Source organism: Bos indicus, chromosome 16 (assembly GCF_029378745.1).
Source record: "Bos indicus isolate NIAB-ARS_2022 breed Sahiwal x Tharparkar chromosome 16, NIAB-ARS_B.indTharparkar_mat_pri_1.0, whole genome shotgun sequence".
NCBI lineage: Eukaryota > Metazoa > Chordata > Mammalia > Artiodactyla > Bovidae > Bos > Bos indicus.
The window spans coordinates 33,476,427-33,503,687 of NC_091775.1; the positions used below are offsets into that span (position 1 = coordinate 33,476,427).

The 27,261-nt window shown below is 38.5% G+C and overlaps 1 protein-coding gene across 1 annotated transcript in view; it reads right to left on the reverse strand.

Moving 5' to 3' along the window:
• The window catches only part of CATSPERE (catsper channel auxiliary subunit epsilon), a 161,869-nt gene continuing 134,608 nt past the window's right edge, over nt 1-27,261 (reverse strand). Inside the window, exons 19-22 of the mRNA XM_070768097.1 lie at nt 25,347-25,433; nt 19,121-19,278; nt 8,755-8,808; nt 1-154 (exon numbers count right to left, since the gene is read on the reverse strand). Coding sequence (XP_070624198.1) covers nt 1-154; nt 8,755-8,808; nt 19,121-19,278; nt 25,347-25,433 — 453 coding nt within the window. The remainder of the gene's footprint in view (nt 155-8,754; nt 8,809-19,120; nt 19,279-25,346; nt 25,434-27,261) is intronic.

Consider the following 27,261-nt stretch of genomic DNA (forward strand, 5'->3'; position numbering starts at 1 on the left):
TCAATTTTTCTTCTTTTTTCTTTTAGATTTGTGCAGTGGTTCATAAATATGTTTTTTATAAATCCTCATATAATGGAAGTAGCTCAAAATGAGAGTACTGAAGAACAGTAGCATCAGGAGAAAGAGGAAAGCTGCAACCATGTAAGCATTTGGACTGAAATAAGAAAAGAAAAGTCATTAGAAGTTGTTGCTCATTTTGGTTGTTAATTTAGTCAAATATTTTTTGAATGGCTAGCTGCTATGCCTTTGTTATCTGTCAGCGATGAATAAGATTTATAAGACATCTTGCCTCCCCTCACGGTGTTTACCTCTTAGTGTTTGAGGCTGACCAGAGAGGAAGATAGATCGTGTGACTGATGAACATGATGAGAGAAAGAGGCTATGGGAACCCGGTGTCAGGAAGGCCTTCCAATGGAGGTGCCTTTTGAACTGAGATAGGTGAGAATTAACTAGATATGACAAGGATTAGGAGTATTAGTATGAGTTAGATAAAAATGTTAGAGAGTGGAGAAGGAGACTAAGGGTGGACATAATATTTTAGGCTAAGGGAGATGCATTACAAGGGCATGGAAGCATAAGAAAACCTTAAAATCAGCCCCAGACATTCTGCAACTAAAACTAGTTCAGTGTGACTGGAATTTAGGTGCTAATGCTCAGTGATTAGGGATGAGGAATCATAGGTTGTTCAAGGTGCAAAAGACAGCTTTTATCAAGCTTCAGAGGGTGAATTTTAGTATAAAAGCAAGAGGGAGTTTCAGACATGTGATACAGCATTCTCATTTTCGAAGGATGATTCTGATTGTAGTGTGAAGAATAGATGAGTGGGATGCATGAATATGCAGGGAGAAAACCATTTATGAGGTTTTTATAATAACCAAATATGGTGAGAATTTTAATTGATTAGTGGCTGTAAAAATGGGGAGAAATGGATAGATTTAAGGTATATTTAGAAGTTAGATTGGGTGATCTTGGTGATTAAGATGTGAGGTTTGACAAATCTGTTAGAATAAAGGATGTCTCCTAAATTTGGGGATGAGGTAACTCTGAAGATGGTAGCACCATTCACTGACATAGGAAATTCACAGGTAAGAACACTTTAGAGGGTATTTGTGAATATGGTTGGCTTACTTTTGGGCGTATTGAATTTGAAGTACAAGAGGGTCAGCCAGGTGTGTGTGTGTGTGTTGTACACTTAATAGATGCTACTTTCAGCTGGGATCCAGACCTCTTGCCTTTTCACCTCATGTGTCTCCCATCAGAGTAGATTTATTTCTTAAGCCAAACACTGTGCTGTTTTCTACTTTGTGTCCTGGTACCTGACTTTAGTTTTTAGTTCCCTTTTAAATCATAATTATTTGTTTGCCATTTAACACTTTTACCAGGTCCCCAGCCTTGTTAGTCTGACCTTTCTCCTCTGTGGATACAAGCTTAATCTAGCTCCAGTGAATCATTTCCTTCTTAGAAATTAATTAACTAATTCAATAAATGATCTGATATATGCCATGTACTGTGCTGGGTTCTGGTAAAACAATAATGGGTAAAAACAGACATAGTCTTCACCCTTAGAGAGCTTACATTTTAGTGGGGACATAACCATTAATCAGATGAGAAAATAAATATAAAATTGAATTTCTAATAAAAACAAAGTAGGAGAGGTAATGCAATGAAAGCTTACTATAGTAGGATTTAAACCTGGTGAATTGGTCAAGAAATGCCCCCACGAGGAAAAGATAATTATTCTAAACTTTGAAGAATTAAATGGAAGTGGATTTGGTAAAGTTAAGTAGGTAAGGAGGGGAAGGAAGAGATCCCAGATAGAGAAAATAGCGTATGCAGAGCTCCTGCTGTAGAACAGAGTATGGAGAAGGCCAGGGATTGAAAGAAAGTTGGTAAGTCTGGAGCTGAGAAAATGAAGGGAATATGATGCAAGATGAGATTGGAGCAGTAGGTAGCAGCTAGGTCAGAAAAGGTTTTGTAGGTCATGTTAAGAAGTCCCCATTTTAAGGAAAGAAACTTGAAAGTTTTAAGCTATAATCATTACAACGAAAAGAATAAAATACTTAGGCATATATCTACCTAAAGAAACAAAAGACCTATATATAGAAAACTATAAAACACTGGTGAAAGAAATCAAAGAGGACACAAATAGACGGAGAAATATACCATGTTCATGGGTTGGAAGAATCAATATAGTGAACATGAGTATACTACCCAAAGCAATCTGTAGATTCAATGCAGTCCCTATCAAGCTACCAACAGGATTTTTCACAGAGCTAGAACAAATAATTTCACAATTTGTGTGGAAATACGAAAAACCTCGAATAGCCAAAGCCATCTTGAGAAAGAAGAATGGAATTGGAGGAATCAACCTGCCTGACTTCAGGCTCTACTACAAAGCCACAGTCATTAAGACAGTATGGTACTGGCAAAAAGACAGAAATACAGATCAATGGAACAAAATAGAAAGCCCAGAGATAAATCCATGCACCTATGGACACTTTATCTTCAACAAAGGAGGCAAGAATATACAGTGGAGAAAAGACAATCTCTTTAACAAGTGGTGCTGGGAAAACTGGTCAACCACTTGTAAAAGAATGAAACTAGAACACTTTCTAACACCATACACAAAAATAAACTCAAAATGGATTAAAGATCTAAATGTAAGACCAGAAACTATAAAACTCCTAGAGGAAAACATAGGCAAAACACTCTCTGACATACATCACAGCAGGATTCTCTATGACCCACCTCCCAGAATATTGGAAATAAAAGCAAAAATAAACAAATGGGACCTAATTAAACTTAAAAGCTTTTGCACAACAAAGGAAACTATAAGCAAGGTGAAAAGACAGCCTTCAGAATGGGAGAAAATAATAGCAAATGAAGCAACTGACAAAGAATTAATCTCAAAAATATACAAGCAACTCCTGCAGCTCAATTCCAGAAAAATAAACGACCCAATCAAAAAATGGGCCAAAGAACTAAACAGACATTTCTCCAAAGAAGACATGCAGATGGCTAACAAACACATGAAAAGATGCTCAACATGACTCATTATCAGAGAAATGCAAATCAAATCCACAATGAGGTACCATTTCACGCCAGTCAGAATGGCTGCGATCCAAAAGTCTACAAGCAATAAATGCTGGACAGAGTGTGGAGAAAAGGGAACCCTCTTACACTGTTGGTGGAAATGCAAACTAGTACAGCCACTACGGAGAACAGTGTGGAGATTCCTTAAAAAACTGGAAATAGAACTGCCGTATGACCCAGCAATCCCACTACTGGGAATACACACCAAGGAAACCAGAATTGAAAGAGACATGTGTACCCCAATGTTCATCACAGCCCTGTTTATAATAGCCAGGACATGGAAGCAACCTAGATGTTCATCAGCAGACGAATGGATAAGAGAGGTGTGGTACATATACACAATGGAGTATTACTCAGCCATTAAAAAGAATACATTTGAATCAGTTCTAATGAGGTGGATGAAACTGGAGTCGATTATACAGAGTGAAGTAAGCCAGAAAGAAAAACACCAATATAGTATACTAATGCATATATATGGGATTTAGAAAGATGGTAACAATAACCCTATATGCGAGACAGCAAAAGAGACACAGATGTATAGAACAGTCTTTTGGACTCTGTGGGAGAGGGCAAGGGTGGGATGATTTGGGAGAATGGCATTGAAACATGTATATTATCATATGCGAAACAAATCGCCAGTCCAAGTTCGATGCATGAGACAGGGTGCTCGGGGCTGGTGCACTGGGATGACCCAGAGGGATGGGATGGGGATGGAGGTGGGAGGGGAGTTCAGGATGGGGAACACATATACACCTGTGGTGGATTCATGTCAATGTATGGCAAAACCACTACAATACTGTAAAGTAATTAGCCTCCAATTAAAATAAATAAATTTATATTAAAAAAGTTTTAAGATACTAAAATTAGCATTAGGAATCTACTGCAATAATTCAGATCAGAGATAATAGTAACTTGAATTAGAGAGGAGTAGTGGTGATGGGTTTGGTAAGAAGTGGATTCATTTAAGAGCAATTTAAGAGGCTAAATGAATGAGAGTCAGTGACTAGATGAGCTGGAGGAGAGAGAAAGAGAGATATGAGTGTGAACCTAGGTTTTGTGTTTTTCAGTTTTGACAAGTGTCTGGCTTGTGCAGTGGTTCTGCTATTTCCTGAGAGAGGGAACACTGGAAAAATAGGGTTGCCATATTGTTCAATTCCATAGGGCAGCATTCACATTATAGCCTATGTGAATGAATTCTCTGGGAACTGTGCAATGACGATCCATAGAGCTGAATGCAATTACATTGATGAGTTAGTTTTAGAGTAAGATAAATAATGGGGTAAGGGAATGGGTGATAAGATTATGAGTTCATTTTTGGACACATGCAGTCTGACCAGTCTTTGAGATATCCAAGAGAAGAGGTTAAGTAGACAGTGGGATATATGGCCCTGGGTGGGGTTAGAGATATGGTTTGGGAGTTGTGTATTTATAGATGCTAATTGAAATCATGGGTATGGATGAGCTTGCCAGAGTGAGCAGCTCAGAAAACCAGGACTGAGCCCTCCCTAAAGAAGGTCAGCATTTAATGGCTGGTGATATAGGTTGTAGGTTAAGGCTCTTTACTAGAAAGAAAGAGAATAGCTACAGAAGGCTAGGAAAACCTATAGAGCTATATGGCAGCCAAAGGCAAAGTCAACTCTAATGAATGCTCAAATATAATGTGGACTGAGCAGTGTAGGCCAGTTTCAGTGTAGATTTAGTGTAGGCCAGTTCCAGTTCAAGATGGTGACTAAGGAACCTCCTGAACTTACATCCTCCCACAGACATACCTGTCCTACAGCTATGTGTAGAACAATTCCCTCCAAAAGAAAACCAGAAATTCACTGAGCAACACCTACACATTGGGTGAATAAGAAAAACCCACCCACATAAAAATGGGTAGGGAGAGACTGAGGCATCATCTCACCCAAAACCCCATCCTACCAAAGCAATATACAATGGAGAGGGAGCTCACAACTCTTAACTTCTCCCTAAGAGGTTTGGATCTAATATCCAGTACCTCAACTTTTAAAACTTCCACCTGAGGGACGGGACCCCCAAACACCTAGCTTTGAAAGCCAACTGGGCTTCACCCATGAAACCCACAAGGGTAGAGCAAACAAATGGGCTCCTGAGAACTCTTGGTAGCTAACCCCCTCTCTCATTATCCATCCCTCCCTCTCCACCCCAGCACAGAACCAGCAGACTGAAATGCTCATTTCCCAATCTTTCCACAGAAGAGTTGTTGTTGTTCAGTTGCTAAGTTGTGTCCAACTCTTTGAGACTCCATGGACTGCAGCAGGCCAGGGGTCCCTGTCCCTCACTATCTCCTGGAGTTCACCCAAGTTCATGTCTGTTGAATTGGTGATGGTATCCAATCATCTCATCCTCTGCTGCCCTCTTCTCCTTTTGCCTTCAATCCTTCCCAGCATCAGGATCTTTTCCAATGAGCTAGTTGCTTATCCTAGAAGCTGCCATCTAAGGGCTAGGCTCCTAACATAACATTAATCTAGGGGCCTCCCCAGAGACTGGGGAAGCTAGCAGGTGCCCTCCTGCTGCCTCTCCCCAGGTCACCTGAAATGATGATATCTCTGCAATGATGCTGTGCATTCTTCTGATGCCCCAGCTTCCACGGCTGTTCCTCAGGGGCACACAGCACTTGATCACCTGGCTCTGGTAGGCAGCAGAACTTAAGTTGTCTAGTCCCACAGGACTGTATCAGAGAAACTATTCTTAACTGGCTATTCTCTCAGGGCTCAGCACAGAGGGAAGAGAAAGCAAGGCCCATCTTCCAGTCTTTTTCTAAAAGTAGTCCACTTGTATATTGTGAAAGCTGCTGCTTGTGGGTCCAGCTTCCAGCCAATCTGCATCTAGGTTCTGACTGAGATCCTCTCTCTGGGATACTGATAGGTCTTGGTACACCCTCAACTACTGGGCAATGCTAAGAACTAAGAAGGCAGCTTGGGCAATCACAAGGGTTTAAAGGACAGCAACCAGGGCTGGGCTGAACAGTAAGTTCCTTCTCCTGCATAAGACCACTCCTTCTTGCCTGGGAAAAGTGGCTGTTTTATCTATTGCATAGAAACTAACACAGAAAAATCAAGGAAAATGAAAAAACAGAGAAATAATTTCCAAACAAAAGTACAAGATAAAAACTTCAGAAGCAGACCTTGATGAAATGGAGATAGGTAATTTACCTGATAAAGAGTTCAAAATAATAGTCATGAAGGTGCTCGCTGAGGTCAGGAGAACAATGCATGAGCAAGTGAGAATTTCAACAGAGACAGAATATGTAAGAAAGTGCCCAACAGATTTAGTGCAGGTCAAAGCAATTCTAATGAGAAGTAATGGGTGGAGTGATAAGATGGAAAGCAGGCTGGATGGGTTAGCAAAATAGGGATGAAATATAGGGAAATGGGGCTTCCCAGGTGGTGCTAGTGGTAAAGAACCCACATGCCAGTGCAGGAGACGTAAGGGACTGTGGGTTCAATCCAAGTCAGGAAGATCACCTGGAGTAGGAAATGGAAACCCAGTATTCTTGCCTGGAGAAGCCCACGGACAGAGGAACCTGGAGGGCTGCAAGTTGGACAAGACTGAGCACATCAGTGTTACTTCAGTGTCGAAGTAGTTGTTACAGAGAGTGGAAACTTTGGTTGACCAGAGAAAGAAAGATTTCCAGGTAGTGTTGGTGACTTATATAAAGTTGGTGATCAACTTGCCCTGTTGTGTAACTTTCTTTACTTGGCTCATCAGATGTCACTGCAAGAAAGTAGGTAGTTTGGGGCTTGTCAAGAGGGGGCGCCACATTCTAGAAATGTAAGAGAGTACTAGAAAGTAGTTATTAAAACAGTAGGCCTTGTCTGAAATGTAAGAAAATAGGAAATAAAAAGAGGTTAGAAGTTAGAGGGGAAGGGACTTCCCTGGTGGCCCAGCAGCTAAGACTCCATGCTCCCAATGCAGGGGGTCTGGGTTCTATCTCTGGTTAGGGAACTGGATCCCCCGTGCCACAACTAAGAGTTTGCAGGCTGCAACTAAAGATTTTGCATCGTGCAACCAAAAAAAAAAAAAAAAAAACAAAACTACATGCCTTCATTAAAAGAAAAAAAAAAAATGTAGAGGTTAAGGTCCCAATGAAGATGAAGAAGAGTTGTAGTAGGTGTAGCTGAATTAGCAAACTGGGAATGTCTGAGAATAAGATGTCTGAATTGATGCTTTAGTAAGCAGAGAAGTTATGTTAGTATTGATCATGCCTCAGACATAACATTGGGAGAGGATGGCCAAAGTATGGTGCGGGAGGGGGACATCAAGAATTAGGAAAGGCCACGATGGGGGGTGCTTGCCATAGAGGTGAAAACAGGATGGCATTGAATGAAGGGGAGTTTGGAGAGGGTGCAGAAGTGAGGACAGAGAAAGGATAGAGGTACAGCAGATGCCAGGAGCCTCAAAGGATAAGTGTTTTAAAATTTTGTTTTCTGTTTTTCAGAAGAACCATGATCTGCGAGTAGTGATGGTGCTCTGTGGCACAGACAGAGCTCAGAGGACAGGACTTAGATGAATTTGCTGGTTAAACAGTGACAACTCCAAAGGACACAGTGGAAAACTTGAGGTGGTTGAGAATTGGGCCAGAAAGCAGAGAAACAGTTTGCCTCCTACAAACTGATCTCCAGTCACCGGTTTGCTCATGAAAAGGGCTCTCTTACGACCAGCTAACCTCTGCTCTGCCTCTGGGCCCTTCAGGGCTCAGGCATGACAGAGGCTGAACTGCAGTCACTAAACTAAAGGACTATCCCTGTGTCACACCATATGCTCTGGTTGCTGAAATCCAGCTCCTGGGAAGTGAGCTGGGCAAATAGGTGAGATCCCTTAGTAGTGAGATCTCCTTTACTCTTTCCTCTCCTCCCTAACTCATCAACTCCCTCCCCCTTCTGTTGGTAGATACTTGCATGGACAAATGTTCTTAATATTCATCTAAATCAAACGTATAGACCTAATGAGAAAGAGAAGTTGCTGCGAAAAGGCTATACATGTTTCCCAAAGTTACTTATTATTAGAAACAGGCATGACTTATCTCATTTGCAGATTATTCATACCATTAACCTCCCATTAAGGAGGTTAAGGAGTCAGTAATATTTAAAATAGGGCCATAAGTAGTTTAATTGTTTATGGTCCACTCTTATTTAATGTTTTCCAAAACAAAAAACAAAAAAGACAAACAGAATCATCCGCAGTTCCAACTTTTGTGTTAAGACTTTTTCCTCTGCTCTCGAAGGAAACTAAAGCTGAGTCCAGGGAAATGCTTTTCCTACCTGCTTCCTGTGTGCATGGCAATGATGACTGGTGGTCAAGGGCTGACCCAGAGTCAGCAGGGGCACAGCCACTGCCTCCTTCCTGTCCCCACTGCTGCAATCTACCGTGTACCCTTAGGTGGAGTTGAAAGTCACTTTTGATTGGGAAGACAATGGCTGTTGAGGAGGATGAACACAAGGGGACCTGAGGTGCAGTAACAATTCTCAGGAATTCCTTTTTGCTGTATCCTTGGTATAATAGATACATACAACCTTTAGGATGTCACATATAGGACAGAAGTATAAAGGTCCCAGGAAAAGAGGGGAGAGCTGTGTTTCCTTTTCTGTATCTTTTACAACTTCCCGAATTAAAGCCTAATTAGGCACCAGTCATTACCTGGGAATCACTCCAAAGGTCTCTATTGCAAATATGGTGGTTAGGTTACAGAAACTGCAATAAAGAAAAATATTAAAGATTAGATTAAATACAATATATAAAAGACTCTGGCCCATCTCTTTGGTTACCAAATCATGTATAATCTTAGTTAAGGTGTCATTTTCTTTTTTATTTTTTGTTTCAAGATAGTAATTTTATTACTACCAAAAGAAATTTTAATCAAACTGAGTATTGCCTTCCATTGTACAGAGAAAAAGCTCCACTGTAATGAATGGGAATTATGAATGAAATATATTTTAATGTATACTCCTTTCTTTCTTCTGTTGATAATTTTACTGCAAAATCACAGTGGGTAAACTGATGTGGAAGAATTGCTAAGCATTTTGTTCCCTTCAGTGGACAACTTCACTAATTTCATTAGCTTTATTTTATTTTTTTGCGTTTTTTAAAATTGAAGTACAATATAGTTGATTTACAAGGTTGTGTTAATTTCAAGTGTAAAGCAAAGTGATTCAATTATACATGTATCTATTTTTTTCAGATTATTTTCCCTTATAGGTTATTATAAAATATTGAGTACAGTTCCCTCTGCTAAACAATAGATCCTTGTTGTCTATCTATATTGTATACAGTAGTCTTTATATGCTAACCCAACCTTCTAATTTATCCCTCCCATCTTTTTTCCCTTTGGTAACCATAAATTTGCTTTCTATGTCTGTGAGTCTATTTCTGTTTTGTGAATAAATTCATTTTTGTCTTTTTTTAGATTCCACATATAAGTGATATTATACGATATTTGTCTCTGTCTTGCTTATTTCACTTAGTATGGTAATCTCTGGGTCCATCCGTGTTGCTGCAAATGGCATTATTTCCTTCATTTTTGTGGCTGAGTAATATTCCACTGTGTGTTTGTGTGTGTGTATAAAACGTCTTCTTTATCCATTCATCTGCTGATAGACATTTAGGTTGCTTCTATGTCCTGGCTATTGTAAATAGTGATGCAGTGAACACTGAAGTGCATGTATCTTTTCAGATTATAGTTTCCTCCAGATATATGCCCAGGAGTGGGATCCCTTGATCATATGGTAGCTCTATATTTAGTTTTTTAAGAAACCTCCATACTGTTCTCCATAGTGGCTGTACCAATTTACATATCTACAACAGTGTAGGAGGGTTCCCTTTTCTCCACATCCTTTCTGTGAAAGTGAAAGGTGCTCAGTTGTGTCTGACTCTCTTCGAGCCCATGGACTATATATAGTCCATGGAATTCTCCAGGCCAGAATACTGGAGTGGGTAGCCATTCCCTTCTCCAAGGGATCTTCCCAACCCAGGAATCAAACCCAGGTCTCCCACATTGCAGACGGATTCTTGACCAGCTGAGCCACAAGGAAAGCCCTAGCATTTATTATCTGTAGACTTTTTGGTAATGGCCATTCTGATGGATGTGAGGTGATACTTCATTGTAGTTTTGATTTGCATTTCTATGATAATTAGCAATGTTGGGATATTTTTTCATGTGCCTTTTGGTCATCTCTGTGTGGAGAAATGTCTATTTAGATCTTTGGCCCATTTTTTTGATTTGGTTATTTGTTTTTTTTTTTTTTTTTATATTGCGCTATATGAGCTGTTTGTATATTTTGGAAATTAATCACTCGTCAGTAGAATTGTTTGCAGATATTTTCTCCCAGTCCATAGGTTGTCTTTTCATTTTGTCTATGGTTTGTTTTGCTGTGCAAAAGCTTTTAAGTTTAATTAGGCCCTATTTGCTTAATTTTGTTTTTATTTTTATTACTCTAGGGGATGATCCCGGAGAAGGCAATGGCACCCCACTCCAGTACTCTTGCCTGGAAAATCCCATGGATGGAGGAGCCTGGAGGGTTACAGTCCATGGGGTTGCTGAGGGTCAGACACGACTGAGCGACTTCACTTTCGCTTTTCACTTTCATGCATTGGAGAAGGAAATGGCAACCCACTCCAGTGTTCTTGCCTGGAGAATCCCAGGGACGGGGGAGCCTGGTGGGCTGCCATCTATGGGGTCGCACAGAGTTGGACACGACTGAAGCAACTTAGCAGCAGCAGCAGCAGGGGATGATCCAAAAAGATATTGCTGTGATTTATGTCAGAGTGTTCTGCCTGTGTTTTCATCTGTGAGTTTTATAGTATCCAGTCTTACATTTAGGCTTTTAATCCATTTTGAATTTAATTTTATATGTGGTATTAAAGAATGTCCTAATTTTATTCTTCTACATGTAGCAGTTCAGTTTTCCAAGTACCACTTATTGAAGAGACTGTCTTTTTTCCAATGTATATTTTTGCCACCTTTGTCATAGATTAATTGACCATAGATGTGTGGGTTTACCTCTGGGCTTTCTATCCTGTCCCATTGACCTATATTTCTATTTTTGTGCCAAACTGTTTTGATGACTGAAGCTTCATAGTGTAGTCTGAAGTCAAGGATCCTGATTCCTCCAGCTCCATTTGTCTTTCTTAGGAGTACTTTGATTACTTGAGGTCTTTTGTGTTTTCATAGAAATTTTAAGATTTTTTTTGGTTCTAGTTCTGTGAAAAATACAATTGGTAATTTGATAATGATTGTTTTGAATCTGTAGATTGCTTTGGGTAGTATAATCATTTTGGCAGTATTGATCCTTCCAATCCAAGAACATGGTATATCTTTCTATTTGTATCATCTTCAGTTTCCTTAATTAGCATCTTATAGTTTTCAGAGTACAAGTCTTTAGTCTCCTTAGGTTTATCCCTAGGTATTTTATCTCTCATAATTTAGCATATTTCTTGGAATGAGATAGTATATAACTAAATAAACATTAATATATGATTTCATCTATATTCATGTGGGAGAAGAGAGAGGAAAATAACTTAATTTTATTGAGTCCTTGCTATGTGCCCAGCAAAATTAGAGATTTTTACCCAGATACATCATTTAATCCTCAGAATAAAGATAGGTTTTACTGACTTACTTTACAGATAAATAAACTTAAAAAGACTGCTTTTTGCTTAAGACTAGATAGTTACTAGTGGTAAAATTTGGACTCAAACCAAAGTAGACTCTCTAGCATAATGTTCTCAAGGTCCATTGATATTGTTTCAAGTGACAATATATCCTTCTTTTTATGGCCAGATAATATTCCACTGTACATATACCACATTTTCTATAACAATTCATCCACCCTTGGACACTTACATTTGTTCCATATCTTGGCAATTGTAAATAATGCTGCAGTGAACATTTAGTTCAGTTAAGTTCAGTTGCTCAGTCATGTCCAACTCTTTGCAACCCCATGGACTGCAGCACGCCAGGCTTCCCTGTCCATCATCAACTCCTGGGGCTTGCTCAAACTCATGTCCATCAAGTCAGTGATGCCATCCAACCATTTCATCCTCTGTCATCCCCTTCTCCTCCTGCCTTCAACCTTTTCCAGCATTAGGGTCTTTTCCAATGAGTCAGTTTTTCACATCAGGTGGCCAAGGTATTGGAGCTTCAGCTTCAGCATCAGTACTTCCAATGAATATTCAGGACTGATTTCCTTTAAGATGGACTGGTTAGATCTCCTTGTAGTCCAAGGGACTCTCAAGAGTCTTCTCCAACACCACAGTTCAAAAGCATCAATTCTTCTGTGCTCAGCTTTCTTTATGGTCCAACTCTCACATCCATACATGACTACTGGAAAAACCATAGCTTTGACTAGACAGTAAAGTAATGTCTCTGGTTTTTAATATGCTGTCTAGGTTGGTCATAGCTTTTCTTCCAAGGAACAAACATCTTTTAATTTCATGGCTGCAGTCACCATTTGCAGTGATTTTGTAGCTCCCCAAAACAGTCTCTCAGTCTTTCCATTATTTCCCCATCTATTTGCCATGAAGTGATGGGACCAAATGCCATGCTCTTAGCTTTCTGAATGTTGAGTTTTAAGCCAAATTTTTCACTCTCTTCTTTCATTTTTATCAAGAGGCTCTTTAGTTCCTCTTCACTTTCTGCCATAAGGGTGGTGTCATCTGCGTATCTGAGGTTACTAATATTTCTCCCGGCAATCTTGATTCCAGCTTGTGCTTCTTCCAGCCCAATGTTTCTCATGATGTACTCTGCATATCAGTTAAATAAGTAGGGTGACAATGTACAGCCTTCAGGTACTCCTTTTCCTATTTGGAACCAGTCTGTTGTTCCATGTCCAGTTCTAACTGTTGCTTCTTGACCTGCATACAGTTTTCTCAGGAGGCAGGTCAGGTTGTCTGGTATTCCCATCTCTTTCAGAATTTTCCAGTTTGTTGTGATCTAAATAGTCAAATGCTTTGGCATAGTCAATGAAGCAGAAGTAGATGTTTTTCTGGAATTCTCTTGCTTTTTCTGTGATCCAATGGATGTTAACAATTTGATCTCTGGTTCCTCTGCCTTTTCTAAATCCAGCTTGAACATCTGGAAGTTCACGGTTCATGTACTGTTGCAGCCTAGCTTGGAGAATTTTGAGTGTTACCTTGATAGTGTGTGAATGAGTGAAATTGTGTGGTAGTTTGAACATTCTTTGGCATTACTCCTCTTTGGAATTGAAATGAAAAGTGACCTTTTCCAGTCCTGTGGCCACTGCTGAGTTTTCCAAATTTGCTGGCATATTGAGTGCAGCACTTTCACAGCATCAGTTTTTAGGATTTGAAATAGCTCAGCTGAAATTCCATCACCTCCACTAGCTTTGTTCGCAGTGAACATGGGGGTGCATATATCTTTTCAAGTTGGTGTTTTTGTTTACTTTAAATAGTACAGAGGAATGGAATAGTTGACTCATATGGTAGGTTCTATTTAATATTTTCAGAAACCTCCATAACTGTTTTCCATAATGGCTACATAAATTTACATTCCCACCTACAGTGTACAAGGGTTTCCTTTTCTTTACATGCTTATCAACATTTACCTCTTACCTTTTTGGTAACAGTCATTCCAACAGGTATGAGGTGATATCTCACTGTAGTTTTGATTTGTATTTCTCTGATAATTAGTCATATTGAAGACCCTTTCATGTACTTGTTGGCCATCTGTATGTCTTCTTGGCAAAAATGTATAATTAGTTCCATTTTAAAATTGGATTTTTTTTCTTTTTGATATTGAGTTGTATGAGTTCTTTATATATTTTGATATTAACCCCTTATCAGATATATAATTTGCAAATATTTTCTCTCATACTGTAGGTTGCCTTTTCATTTTATTGTGGGTTTCCTTTGCTGGGCAGAAGCTTTTTAGTTTGAGGTAGTTTCACTTATTTTTGATTTTGTTGGTGTCAAATAAAAAAATACTGAAAAGACTCACATATAGGAGCTTACCATCTATATTTATTTCTAGGAGTTTTATGGTTTTAGGGCTTACGTTGAAGTCTGTATTACATTTGCAGTTAATTTTTTTTTTAATTTGATTTTATTTTTAAACTTTACAATATTGTATTAGTTTTGCCAAATATCGAAATGAATCTGCCACAGGTATACCCGTGTTCCCCATCCTGTACCCTCCTCCCTCCTCCCTCCCCTCCCCTCCCTCTGGGTCGTCCCAGCGCACCAGCCCCAAGCATCCAGTACCGTGCATCAAACCTGGACTGGCAACTCGTTTCATACATGATATTATACATGTTTCAATGCTATTCTCCCAAATCTCCCCACCCTCTCCCTCTCCCACAGAGTCCATAAGACTGATCTATTCATCAGTGTCTCTTTTGCTGTCTCGTACACAGGGTTATTGTTACCATCTTTCTAAATTCCATATATATGCGTTAGTATACTGTATTGGTGTTTTTCTTTCTGGCTTACTTCACTCTGTATAATAGGTTCCAGTTTCATCCATCTCATTAGAACTGATTCAAATGTATTCTTTTTAATGGCTGAGTAATACTCCATTGTGTATATGTACCACAGCTTTCTTATCCATTCATCTGCTGATGGGCATCTAGGTTGCTTCCATGTCCTGGCTATTATAAACAGTGCTGCGATGAACATTGGGGTACATGTGTCTCTTTCCCTTCTGGTTTCCTCAGTGTGTATGCCCAGCAGTGGGATTGCTGGATCATAAGGCAGTTCTATTTCCAGTTTTTTAAGGAATCTCCACACTGTTCTCCATAGTGGCTGTACTAGTTTGCATTCCCACCAACAGTGTAAGAGAGTTCCCTTTTCTCCACACCCTCTCCAGCATTTATTGCTTGTAGACTTACGGATTGCAGCCATTCTGACTGGTGTGAAATGGTACCTCATAGTGGTTTTGATTTGCATTTCTCTGATAATGAGTGATGTTGAGCATGTTTTCATGTGTTTGTTAGCCATCTGTATGTTTTCTTTGGAGAAATGTCTATTTAGTTCTTTGGCCCATTTTTTGATTGGGTCATTTATTTTTCTGGAGTTGAGCTGTAGGAGTTGCTTGTATATTTTTGAGATTAGTTGTTTGTCCGTTGCTTCATTTGCTATTATTTTCTCCCATTCTGAAGGCTGCCTTTTCACCTTGCTAATAGTTTCCTTTGTTGTGCAGAAGCTTTTAAGTTTAATTAGGTCCCATTTGTTTATTTTTGCTTTTATTTCCAATATTCTGGGAGGTGGATCATAGAGGATCCTGCTGTGATGTATGTCAGAGAGTGTTTTGCCTATGTTCTCCTCTAGGAGTTTTGTAGTTTCTGGTCTTATGTTGAGATCTTTAATCCATTTTGAGTTTATTTTTGTGTATGGTGTTAGAAAGTGTTCTAGTTTCATTCTTTTACAAGTGGTTGACCAGCTTTCCCAGCACCACTTGTTAAAGAGATTGTCTTTAATCCATTGTATATTCTTGCCTCCTTTGTCAAAGATAAGGTGTCCATATGTGCGTGGATTTATCTCTGGGCTTTCTATTTTGTTCCATTGATCAATATTTCTGTCTTTGTGCCAGTACCATACTGTCTTGATAACTGTGGCTTTGTAATAGAGCCTGAAGTCAGGTAGGTTGATTCCTCCCGTTCCATTCTTCTTACTCAAGATAGCTTTGGCTATTCGAGGTTTTTTGTATTTCCATACAAATTGTGAAATTATTTGTTCTAGCTCTGTGAAGAATACCGTTGGTAGCTTGATAGGGATTGCATTGAATCTATAAATTGCTTTGGGTAGTATACTCATTTTCACTATATTGATTCTTCCAATCCATGAACAGAAATCCCTTGCATTCCTATACACTAATAAAGAGAAAACTGAAAGAGAAATTAAGGAAACAATTCCATTCACCATTGCAACGGAAAGAATAAAATACTTAGGAATATATCTACCTAAAGAAACTAAAGACCTATATATAGAAAACTATAAAACATTGGTGAAAGAAATCAAAGAGGACACTAATAGATGGAGAAATATACCATGCAGTTAATTTTTGTGTATGGTGTTAGATAGTCTAATATCATTTTTTCACAGGTCTAATTTTCCCAACACTGTTTTTGAAGAGATTGTCCTTTCCCCCACTGTATATTCTTGGCTACTTTGTCATAAATTAAGTGCCTGAATATGTGTGAGTTTATTTCTGGAGACTTCTGTTTTATCCCATTGATTCATGTGTCTTTTTATATGTATATCATACTGTTTTGATTATTGCTTTGCAATATAGTTTGAAATCAGGGAGTAAGATGTTTCCAGCTTTGTTGTTCTTTCTCAAGACTGCTTTGGCTTTGGGGGATCTTTTGCAGTTGCATACAAATTTTAGGATAGTTTGTTCTATTTCTGTGAAAAACATCATTGGAATTTTGATAGGGGTTGCTTTGAATCTGTAGATTGGTTGGGTAATATGGAACTTTTTCTTCCTCTTCTTTTTTTTTTTTTTTTGAAGAGCTTTCCACTCAGCTCCTTTTCTCATACCCTCAGTTCCTTTACTGTGGGTATCTCTTAAAAGGTCTTTTCTTTTAGTATGTCAGTTAACTTATTTACTGTGGAAGATACCCACATTTATATTTTCAAAACTCTTGACCATCAGCTATTCTCTCCAACTCTAGTCCTAAAGCATCTGTCTATCCATGTGGGAGACCTGGGTTTGATCCCTGCGTTGGGAAGATTCCCTGGAGAAGGAAATGGCAACCCACTCCAGTACTCTTGCCTAGAAAATCCCATGGACGGAGGAGCCTGGTGCAGGCTACTGTCCATGGGTTCACAAAGAGTCGGACATGACTGAGCAATTTCACTTCACTTCACTTCAGGACATCTTCACTCAGATATTTCATTGTCCTCTCACATGCAGAGTCAGAACTCTTATCTCATTATTTCCCGCAAAGCAAAACCACCTCATTATCTACTGTGGTCAAAGAAAATACCATAATTTTTAATCACCTAGTCTAGAAAACTTGAAGCCATATAAATTCCTTCTTTTCCTTCATTTGGCACATTAGATCAATATAATATCTCTTTCCCTGATAACTATTTATTAGACTTTTTCCTTTCCATTCTTACTGGCAACACAGCTTCCTTTGATCCTTGTCTTGTTAATTCCATTTCTCCCATTTATCTATAATTTATTTTCTGTTCATAGGATTCTTTCTTCACAGGCTAATTTTCCTAGAACTACTCTCTCATCACAATGCTCCTCTAGTAAAGATACTGAAGAGGCTCTCTAGGACATGGTTTGAGATTGACTTCAACATTACAAATTGCCTTGGATTAATTTGCTTTGTTTTTTACCTTCCCCATGCAACGTATTGAGTTGGCCAAATGAACGAACTTTTTGGCCAACCCTAAATTTTCCACCTTTTTTCACGAGCCATATACAGTATGTTAATGTCCAGCTCAATTCCATCATTAGTGTGATTTCTTTCATTTGAAGGGTCTGTCTTAGTTCTCTGACAATATAAATTCTTAGTATTCCCTGTCCTCTGGGAAATTTTCTCCTGATGCTCAATATTTATTTTTCCCATCTCTGAATTATTTTTGTGCCTATCAATAATACAAGTGATTATATTTGAAAAATATGTGTTTGCTCTGATTTAACCTCCTTTGGTCTTATGTGTACCCTCCGCTCTTCCTTCCCCAACCAGTTTAATTACAAGCATCGTGAAGGCTGAGATTATCCTTATGCTCTATTTTGCATCTATCGTAGCAATGAAACATAGTAAAGAACTCAGAATGTTAACTGTGAATAGATTATGTTGAACGTGAAATCCTATCTCTTACTGCCACAGAATGTTTAACATGACTGCTCCAAAATGAAAAAGCAAATATGACACGAATACTTCAGTGATATTGTGGGTTCAGGTTCAAACCACCACAATAAAGTAAACACTGCAATAAAGCGAGTCACACCAAGTTTTTGGTTTCCCAGTGCATATAAAAGTTACGTTTACACTATACCGTAGTCTATTAAGTGTGCAATAGCATTATGTCTAAAAAAAGAATGTACTTACCTTAATTAAAAAATACTTTATTTCTCAAAAATGCTAACCACCATCAGAGCCTTCAATAAATCATAATCTTTTTGTTGGTGGGGGGTTTGAAATACTGCAGGAATTACTAAAATGTGACACAGAGACATGAAGTGAGCAAATGCTGTTGGACAAATGGCACTGATAAACCTCACTGACCAAGGGTTGCTACAAATCTCCAATGCAGCATCTTTGAAGTACAGTAAAGCAAAGCACAATAAAATGAGGTGTGCCTGTAATTGGATAGCTGGGTGATAGCAAATTAAATCAAGAAAATAAAAATGTAATTTTTAGAAACTAACAGTGGAAACAGTGGCTGAATATTTTTCTGGGCTCCAAAATCACTGTGGATGGTGATTGTAGCCATGAAATTAAAAGACACTTGCTCCTTGGAAGGAAAGTTATGACCAACCTAGACAGCATATTAAAAAGCAGAGACATTACTTTGCCCATAAAGGTCAGTCTAGTCAAGGCTATGGTTTTTCCAGTACTCATGTATAGATGTGAGAGTTGGACTATAAAGAAAGCTGAGCACTGAAGAATTGATGCTTTTGAACTGTGGTGTTGGAGAATTCTCTTGAGAGTTCCTTGGACTGCAAGGAGATCCAACCAGTCCATCCTAAAGGAGATCAGTCCTGGGTGTTCCTTGGAGGGACTGATGTTGAAGCTGAAACTCCAATACTTTGGCCACCTGATGCGGAGAGCTGACTCATTTGAAAAGACCCTGATGCTGGGAAAGATTGAGGGAGGGAGGAGAAGGGGACGACAGAGGATGAGATGGCTGGATGGCATCACCAACACAATGGACATGGGTTTGGGTGGACTCCAGGAGCTGGTGATGGACAAGGAGGCCTGGCATGCTGCGGTTCATGGGGTCGCAAAGAGTCAGACACAACTGAGCGACTGAACTGAACTGAACTGAATGCTAAACCTATTATAATGGAATATTTATTTATATTCACCTATAGTTTGGATCCAGGATCTTCACACGAAACACATACATTCCAGAATGGTCCAAGGGCCAAACCAAATGGTTATAGTTAGACTTGTTGATAATCTCATATGGTTGAGTTAAATCTCCTGGTTTTCCAATAGCATAAGAAAAACAATGCTTATAGTTCTGAATAGAAAACAAAAACCTTAAGGTCATTATCTGAATTTTATAAACAAAATTATATTCCCATATGTTTATTTTGGAAAATTATTTAAAGATATAATAATTATTCCCATCTCTTCTATCATTTTAGTGATGTATATTAATAGTATTTTTAGAGGCTATCTTGGGTTAAAGTCTGATTAAAGGTGAAGCTTAGTGAAAGCAAATACTTTATTTGCAAATAATAATAAATTAGGTTGTTGAGAATCTGTAAGTATTTTATTTACCTAAATCTAAAAAGTACAAAATCCTTCATGGATACTTAATTTAGGGACAGAGACAATTTTGATTATAAGGTATGGATTCAATGGTAGTTAAATTGATAGCTTTCTGTGACTGATGTCAGATTTGTGATCTCCAAAGAAGATTTAGCTTTGGGACCAGGGACCAGGTTTGATCACCCAAAGCTTTTGTGTAGCAGAGTTTTACTAAAGTAAAAGGACTTCCCTGGTGGCTCAGATGGTTAAAGCATTTGTCTACAATGTGGGAGACCTGGGTTCAAGCCCTGGGTTGGGAAGATCCCCTGGAGAAGGAAATGGCAATCCACTCTAGTACTATTGCCTGGAAAATCCCATGCACAGAGGGGCCTGGTAGGCTACAGTCTATGGCCTCACAAGGAGTTGGATATGACTGAGCGATTTCACTTTTTTCACTAAAGTAAAAAAAGGGACAGAGAAAGCTTCTGACATAAATATTAGAAGGGGGACAGAAAGTGCCCCACTAGCTAGTGTTATGAAGGCCTTATATACTTTTATCGGACTCACTCCCATAACAATACATCTTAAATTAACAAGATTAGAACTAACAACAGAAAGGTCTTACCAGACTGACTCCCACAACATACATTTTAATATAACAAAATTAGTCAGAAGGTTCTTGTTAAGAAGGAGAAACATGTCCTCAAACAGGATACATTGTTATTATATAATCATTAATACAGAGCTTAAGGAAAAACATACCCTTGAGCAAGATGAGTTTTGTTGTGTTATTATTAGCTCTGGGCTTAAAAAAATTAGTGACTAAGACTAAGGAATGTAGGAAAAAAAAGTTTGTCCCTTTTCTCCTCCTAGAGAGCCCTGGACTCCTTCCTTGAGGGCCCTGTACTTCTTATCGACCTACCTAAGAATCAGCTCTCTCAAAATCTTCCCCTAGGAGTTTTATTTATGCCCATTTATCGCTACTGTCTCTCTGTGGGTCTCAAGATACAAACTGGAAAGGTTATTTGTTTATCTCTTGTTCCCCTTTTTAAAAGCATAGACACTATATTTTTTTAAAGTCACTTTATTAAAGCTATGCTTAGAAAATAAAATCCTAAAATAATACATGGTATTTCTTCTGGATACTTCTAGATCCTGTATGCTTTTACACCCTACTTAAAGTGTTGCTCATCTCTTTGTCATGCATTCTCACTGTGGCTGAATTCTTTCTATAGCTTTTGAATGAGTAACTCCCATTTGATTTATTCAAGTGGTAATTATTTCTTGGGCTTTTCTTCACATTATTCCTACATTTTGACAATTTTCAATATGCAGATATTGTGTACTTTAACTCTACTTGGTTTTGATGATAATCAGTAACAGTTCATATAGTCCCCGGCCTCATGAATTACTATTCATTTTTAGCCAAGGACTTCTTGGATTACTATAGAGTCATGTCCAGAAACTCAGCTCACACCCTGAGTTATTAAGTATGTAGCTAGCCATTCATAATCCACATTCTCCCTTTCCTTCTCAAACTCTAACGTTAACTTGGAAGAACCTGTGAAAATACCACCTTTGTTTGTGAGTCCTTCAGATTTTCTCTTGAGAAATTAGTCTGTAAGCTACTTCCCAGGTTTTTATACAAATGTCATTCATCCTTATAGAACCAGGACTATGTAGGAACTAGTGCAGCTCTAAGAACTGGAAGGCTATTTCATTTCAGGAATATGTTTCAGGAAGACAGTACCTCTGATTGCCATGTTGAATAAATAAGTCGTGACACTTTTTAGTAAGCATAGCCTTACTCACTAGGACATAACTAGTCTTTGCGGGTACCTGCCTTCTCTTATATTCAAACTCCAGACTGAATCCATCCTTTCAGTGGTGAGATTTTTGTTTTTCATATGGTAGAACTGAACACTTAAGGCCTGGTGTGGGCACTTCAGAATTCTTTATAGAATGTAAGCCACTATTTCAGTGTTTCTAGAATGTGGTCCCCAGATCAGCATCACTTGGGAACTTGTTAGAAATACAAATTTGGGGGCTTAGCCCCAGATCTGATGAATCAGAAACTTTGGAGGTAGGACCTGGAGATCTGTTTTAGCAAGTCCTCTAGGTGATTCTGACGTCGCCTCTACGTAATTCTAAAATTTGAGAAGTACTGCACTGTACTGGGGCTTCCCTGGTGGCTCAGTGGTAAAGAATCTGGCTGCCAATGCAGGAAACACCAGTTCAGTCCCTGGGTTGGCAAGATCCCTGGGAGAAGGAAATGGCAACCCACTGGGAAGTCCCATGGACAGAGGAGCCTGGTGGGCTACAGTCCATGGGGTGGAAAAAGAGACATGACTTAGCAACTAAATACCAACAGTACTGTATCATACTGATTGAGGTGAGCTACTTGAATGCTAGTTATCAGGTGGCTCGTTGCTTCCTAGGACTATGTTATTTTATCATAACTTATAACATTTGGGTGCCCTTTGTGAGATTTTGAGCCAGTGTCACCTACATCTATCCTCAACCCCAGATTCTTGGATGTCCTTCAGTAAGAAGTTAGAAGGGTAAGTTTTGTTTTTAACTGATTCCATTACTAGTTTAATTCCTTTTGATTTTTAAATAGCTGAATAATACTCCTTATAATAGGTAGGTGACCTATAATTAATTAATTGGCTTCACAAATATATACTGAGCACCTGTAATGGGTCAGATGCCAGTGAAAACAACAAACAAAATTCCCTTCCCTTATGGAGCCTACATCATAGTTGGGGAGTCAGATAATGTATAAGATAAATAAGTAGACTATGTAATGTATCAGGGAGTTATAAATACTAATGACATTTAAGAAAATAGGGGAGGGAGATAGGAACTGTCATGGGGTGATGTTTAAATTTTTCAGTGGGGTGGCCAGGGAAATCTTCACTGACTAATTGATTTTTAAGTAAAGACCTGAAGAAAGGTGTTAGCTAGTCATGATGGGGGTTGGAAGGGGATGCAATACAGCAAGTCCTGTTGGCTTTGTCATAACTCTAAGTGATATGAGAACCACTGCTTGGTTTTTGAGCAGAAGAGTGGCATGTTCTGATTTATGTTTTGGTAGCATCATGCTTGGTGCTATGTTGTGGATAGACTCATGGTGGGCAAGGCTGAAGCAGGGAGACCAGTTAGGATGCTGTGATTATATCCCAGATGGTTGGTGATTGTGGCTTGAAATAGGGTGGTGACCAAATCTGAATACATTTTGAAGAAAGAGCCAATAAGATTTACTGAAGGACCAAATGTGGACCATAAGATGACATGCAGAGGCTTTTATCCTGACCAAACTGGGAGGATGGGATTTCTATTAACTGAGGTAGGGAAGAATACTGGAGGAGTACGTTTGGAGGGTGGATATCAAAAGCTCAGTTTCTGACATGTTAAATTTGAAGCATTATCAGTTTTCTCTTTTGTTGGAATATTCCCATCGGTCAATATGTGGTTATATCTCTCAACTATTAAAAGAAGAAATTTTTTTCTTCACCCATTGCTCTCCAGCTACTACACTATTTCTCTTCTTTACTACAAAACTCCTTTGCAGAGATGTCTGTTCTTGCTGCTTTGAACTCTTTTTTTCCCTTGCTAATTAAACCCACTTTAGTAAGGTTTTGTCTCTCACTATCCTACCAAAATTCATCCTGTCAAAGTTATCTCTATGTTACTGAAGTAAATAATCATTTTTTTCAGTCATCATCATAGTTGACCTATTTTAATAGTGAATTTAGCACAGTTCATCCCTCCCTACTTCTGCGGAGACTTGATTAATAGCAAGTCCAGAACATCGTATTTGCCTGGATTTTCTCTTGCTTCTTGGATTATTCCTTTTTTACCTCCTTTTTGTGCATGTGTGCTAAGTTGCTTCTGTTGTGTCTGACTGTGTGCAACCCTATGCACTATAGCCAACCAGGCTCCTTTGTCCATGGGATTCTCCAGGCAAGAATACTGGAGTGGATTGCCATGCCCTTCCCCAGGGGATCTTCCCAACCCAAGAATGGAACCCATGTCTCTTATGTCTCCTGCATTGGCGGGTGGGTTCTTTACCACTAGCGCCACCTGGGATGCCCTTTACCTTCTTTGCCACTCCTCATGTACTCCATCTCTAAATATTGAAATGATCCAAGATTTAGTCCTTTTCTTTTTTTAAATCTATATCAGAGGTTCCTAACCTCATAGTGAGTGTGTATAAATATATAAATATAGATTTTAAAATATAAATAAAGTTGTGAAAGTGAAGTAGCTCTGTTGTGTCTGACTTTTTGCGACTCCATGGACTGTAGCCTACCAGGCTTCTCCATCCATGGGATTTTCCAGGCAAGAATACTGGAGTGGGTTGCCATTTCCTTCTCCAGATCTTCCCGACTCAGGGATTGAACCCAGGTCTCCCACATTGTAGGCAGAGTCTTTACCATCTGAGCCACCAGGGAAGTCCAAATAAATAAAAACTTTATCTTATTTTATTTTTATATGGACCCCTTTGGCAATCTGGTGAAGCCTATGAACTACTGTGGGCCCCTCTCACAATAATGTTTTTAAAAGCATAATGTAACACAGGTTGCATTACAAGGGAAACTAGTTATAAGGAATTATAGCTGTCAAAATATTAAAAACAAACAAAATATTAAAAACAATAGGGCAACATATTTCATGTTTTAAAATATGTGCTTCTCTATATAAAATTAGATAAAAGGGTCTTGCACCAGATTTAATAACTACCATAGTTTTCTTGGTGGAGTAGGAAGCAAGTTCATTATGTAAGAATGAGGATGGGGAAAGAGTTGCTGGAGATTTAAAGAGAGAGGAGAAAGCCTGCAATAGCTATTTGTGAGATGGGGAGAAGGAACAAGATGAAGAAATACAGTAATATTTGCTGGGCAGTATTGTGAGACCATTTTAATCATGAAATGAAAGTGAAGCAAGTCAGCAAGGGTTTTTCTCTGACCACAGTCAGGTGCTAAGGTGGATAGTTGAATTTAACCAGGGATGTGATTAGCTATAGAAATGTAAAGAAGTGAGAGGGGAGCAAAGGAATTGAGGGTATATATTAATAGAGTGATATGATTATTGACTGTGGAATTTAAAATAAAAAGGGAAAAGAGAACTGGGGGTGTGGTGAGGGTGGTAGGACCAGTGAGTTGAAGGTTATATTGAGTTGGAAGAACTGTTCAAAGGATTGTTGGAGTAAAGCTCCTAGAATCATGTTTACTGGGCAGACAGGGAGTAATGGGTAGAAAATGGATGGTTTGGAGTTGGGAATATAGAGGAAAATACACATTGTTCATCTCTGTCTGGACATGTATAGATTCTGCTGGAGAAGCAAAAATAATATTCTTATTGTAGGGTTTGCATTTTAAAGGCTGAGCTACCTTCTATGTCACATGTTATTCATGAGATATGATTTGATTTGCCAAATAAAATAATTGCAATTTAAGAAAATTCAATTGAAAAAAATTGAAAACAGTATGGTAATTGGCATTCTGAAAAGATCTTTTAGTTATATAAGAATTGAAATGTCAGGCATTCTTTAGAAAGATTCAGTCTTAGTGCTATAACATGTGTTTCAGATATTTAATAATCTGCAGATAGATTTTCAGAAGAGAAAATTAAAACAAAATTGTTAGTAATGCAGAGCAACAGAAGATCAAACAGAATTAAGATGAAACATTTTAGAATAGAACATAAAAACTGGATTTGATTTACAAAATCAAACTTAAACCCAAAATATTTTCTTTAAGCACTTATTAATGCTAAAATGACAAGTTAGTTATTGTAAATAAATAATTTACAAGGTAATGTTTTTCTTACCTCAGGTCCCCAGACTTCTTCTAATGGGAGGTGCTTGTTAAGCTCGATCATTGAATTCCATGTTTGAGCTTCATTCAAACAACCGCTCTGTCAAAAGATTTTATATACACAGAAAGATTATATATATACATAAAGATTATATATATATATATAAAGATTATATATATATATGTTTTGCATGTCAATATATTTCTAAGTATTTAATTAGTGCCATTGGAAATTATACATCTAATTTTTAATTATTTAAATGTTTGCTGATATATAGAAAAACAATGGACTTTTGTATATTGATCTTGTACAGAGACAACTTCTTAAACTCAGTTATAAATTTTAATTGTTCCAGATGAACAATCATGTTATCTGTGAATATGACAATTGTATTTCTTCCTTTCCAACCGTTATACTTTTATTTTTATTGCTTATTTTTTACCTTATGATAAACATCTGGAACAATGTTTATAGAAATGGTTAAAACAGGCCTCTTTGTTTCATTCTGGATTTCAGAGGGAAGGCTTTCACATTTTTACCATTAAGTATGATGTTTTATGGGCTTCCCAGGTAGCTCAGCTGGTCAAGAATCTGCCTACAATGCAGGAGACCCCGGTTCAATTCCTGGGTCAGGAAGTTCCCCTAGAGAAGGGATAGGGTACCCACTCCAGTTTCTTGGACTTCCTTGGTGGCTCAGACAGTAAAGAATCCACCTGCAATGCAGGAGACCTGGGTTCAATCCCTGGGTTGGGAAGATCCGCTGGAGGAGGGCATGGCAACCCACTCAAGTATTCTTGCCTGGAGAATCCGCATGGATGGAGGAACCTGGTGGGCTACAGCCCATGGGGTTGCAAAGAGTCAGACACGACTGAGCAACTAAGCACAGCATCATGATGTTTTATACAGGGTTTTTTGTATCCACATTTTAAAGAAGTACTATTTAGTTACAATTTTACAAGATTTATTTTTAAAGTAGTGTTATATATGGATGATGTATTTTTAGTAAATTTTATTAAACATTTGTTTGGCCATGCTGGGTCTTTGTTGCTGCATGGTCTTTTCTCCAGTTGTGGCAAGTGGGGCTGCTCGCTAGTTGCAGTGCACAGGCGTCTCTTTGCAGTGGCTTCTCTTGTTGCAGAGCCTGGGTTCTAGGGTGCGTGGGCTTCAGTAGCTGCAGCATGTGGCCTCAGTAGTTGAGACTCCTGGGCTCTAGAGTACAGGCTCAATAGTTGTGGCTCACGGGCTTAGTTGCTCTGTCGTATATGGGATTCTCCCAGGTCAGGGATCAAAAACCCATGTCTCCTGCATTGGCAGGTGGACTCCTTGCCACCATGAAAGTCAATAAATTTTTAATCAAATGACTTTTCATCAACTGTTGTAATAATTGTGTTTTTTTCTTTATTCTGTTAATATACTAGATTACTTTGACTGCCAAGTGATATCCTCAAGCCTTAATTTATGAAATAAAGAAAACTTGGCATTATTTTTTAATAAGTTGCTGTATTTGATATGCTAGTATTTTGTACAGGTGATTTGTATCTATGATCATGAATGAGATTAGCTCATAATTCTCTTCTTTTAAGGCCCTCATCAAGTCCTCCTGGATTTGCAAAATGAATTGAAAGTGCTTCCTCCCACCTCAATACTCTGGAAGAGTGTTTATAAAGCACACATAGGTGGGCTATTCTGATTTGCTGTTCTCAATTATATGGTATGCTCTTTCAATAAGAAGCTTCAGATATTTTTTCTTGGGTGGGGAGATGTTTTGTTGAATTATTAGTATTGGTTTTCTTCCTTTGCTTTGGTTCTCTTTTCCAGGAATTCCATTTATCCATAGATCGAATCTTCTTTGCCTAGCCTCAATATTTGTCACTTTCTCTCAAATCATTTTTGTTTCATTCTTCATTTCTTTTTTACTTAAATTTCT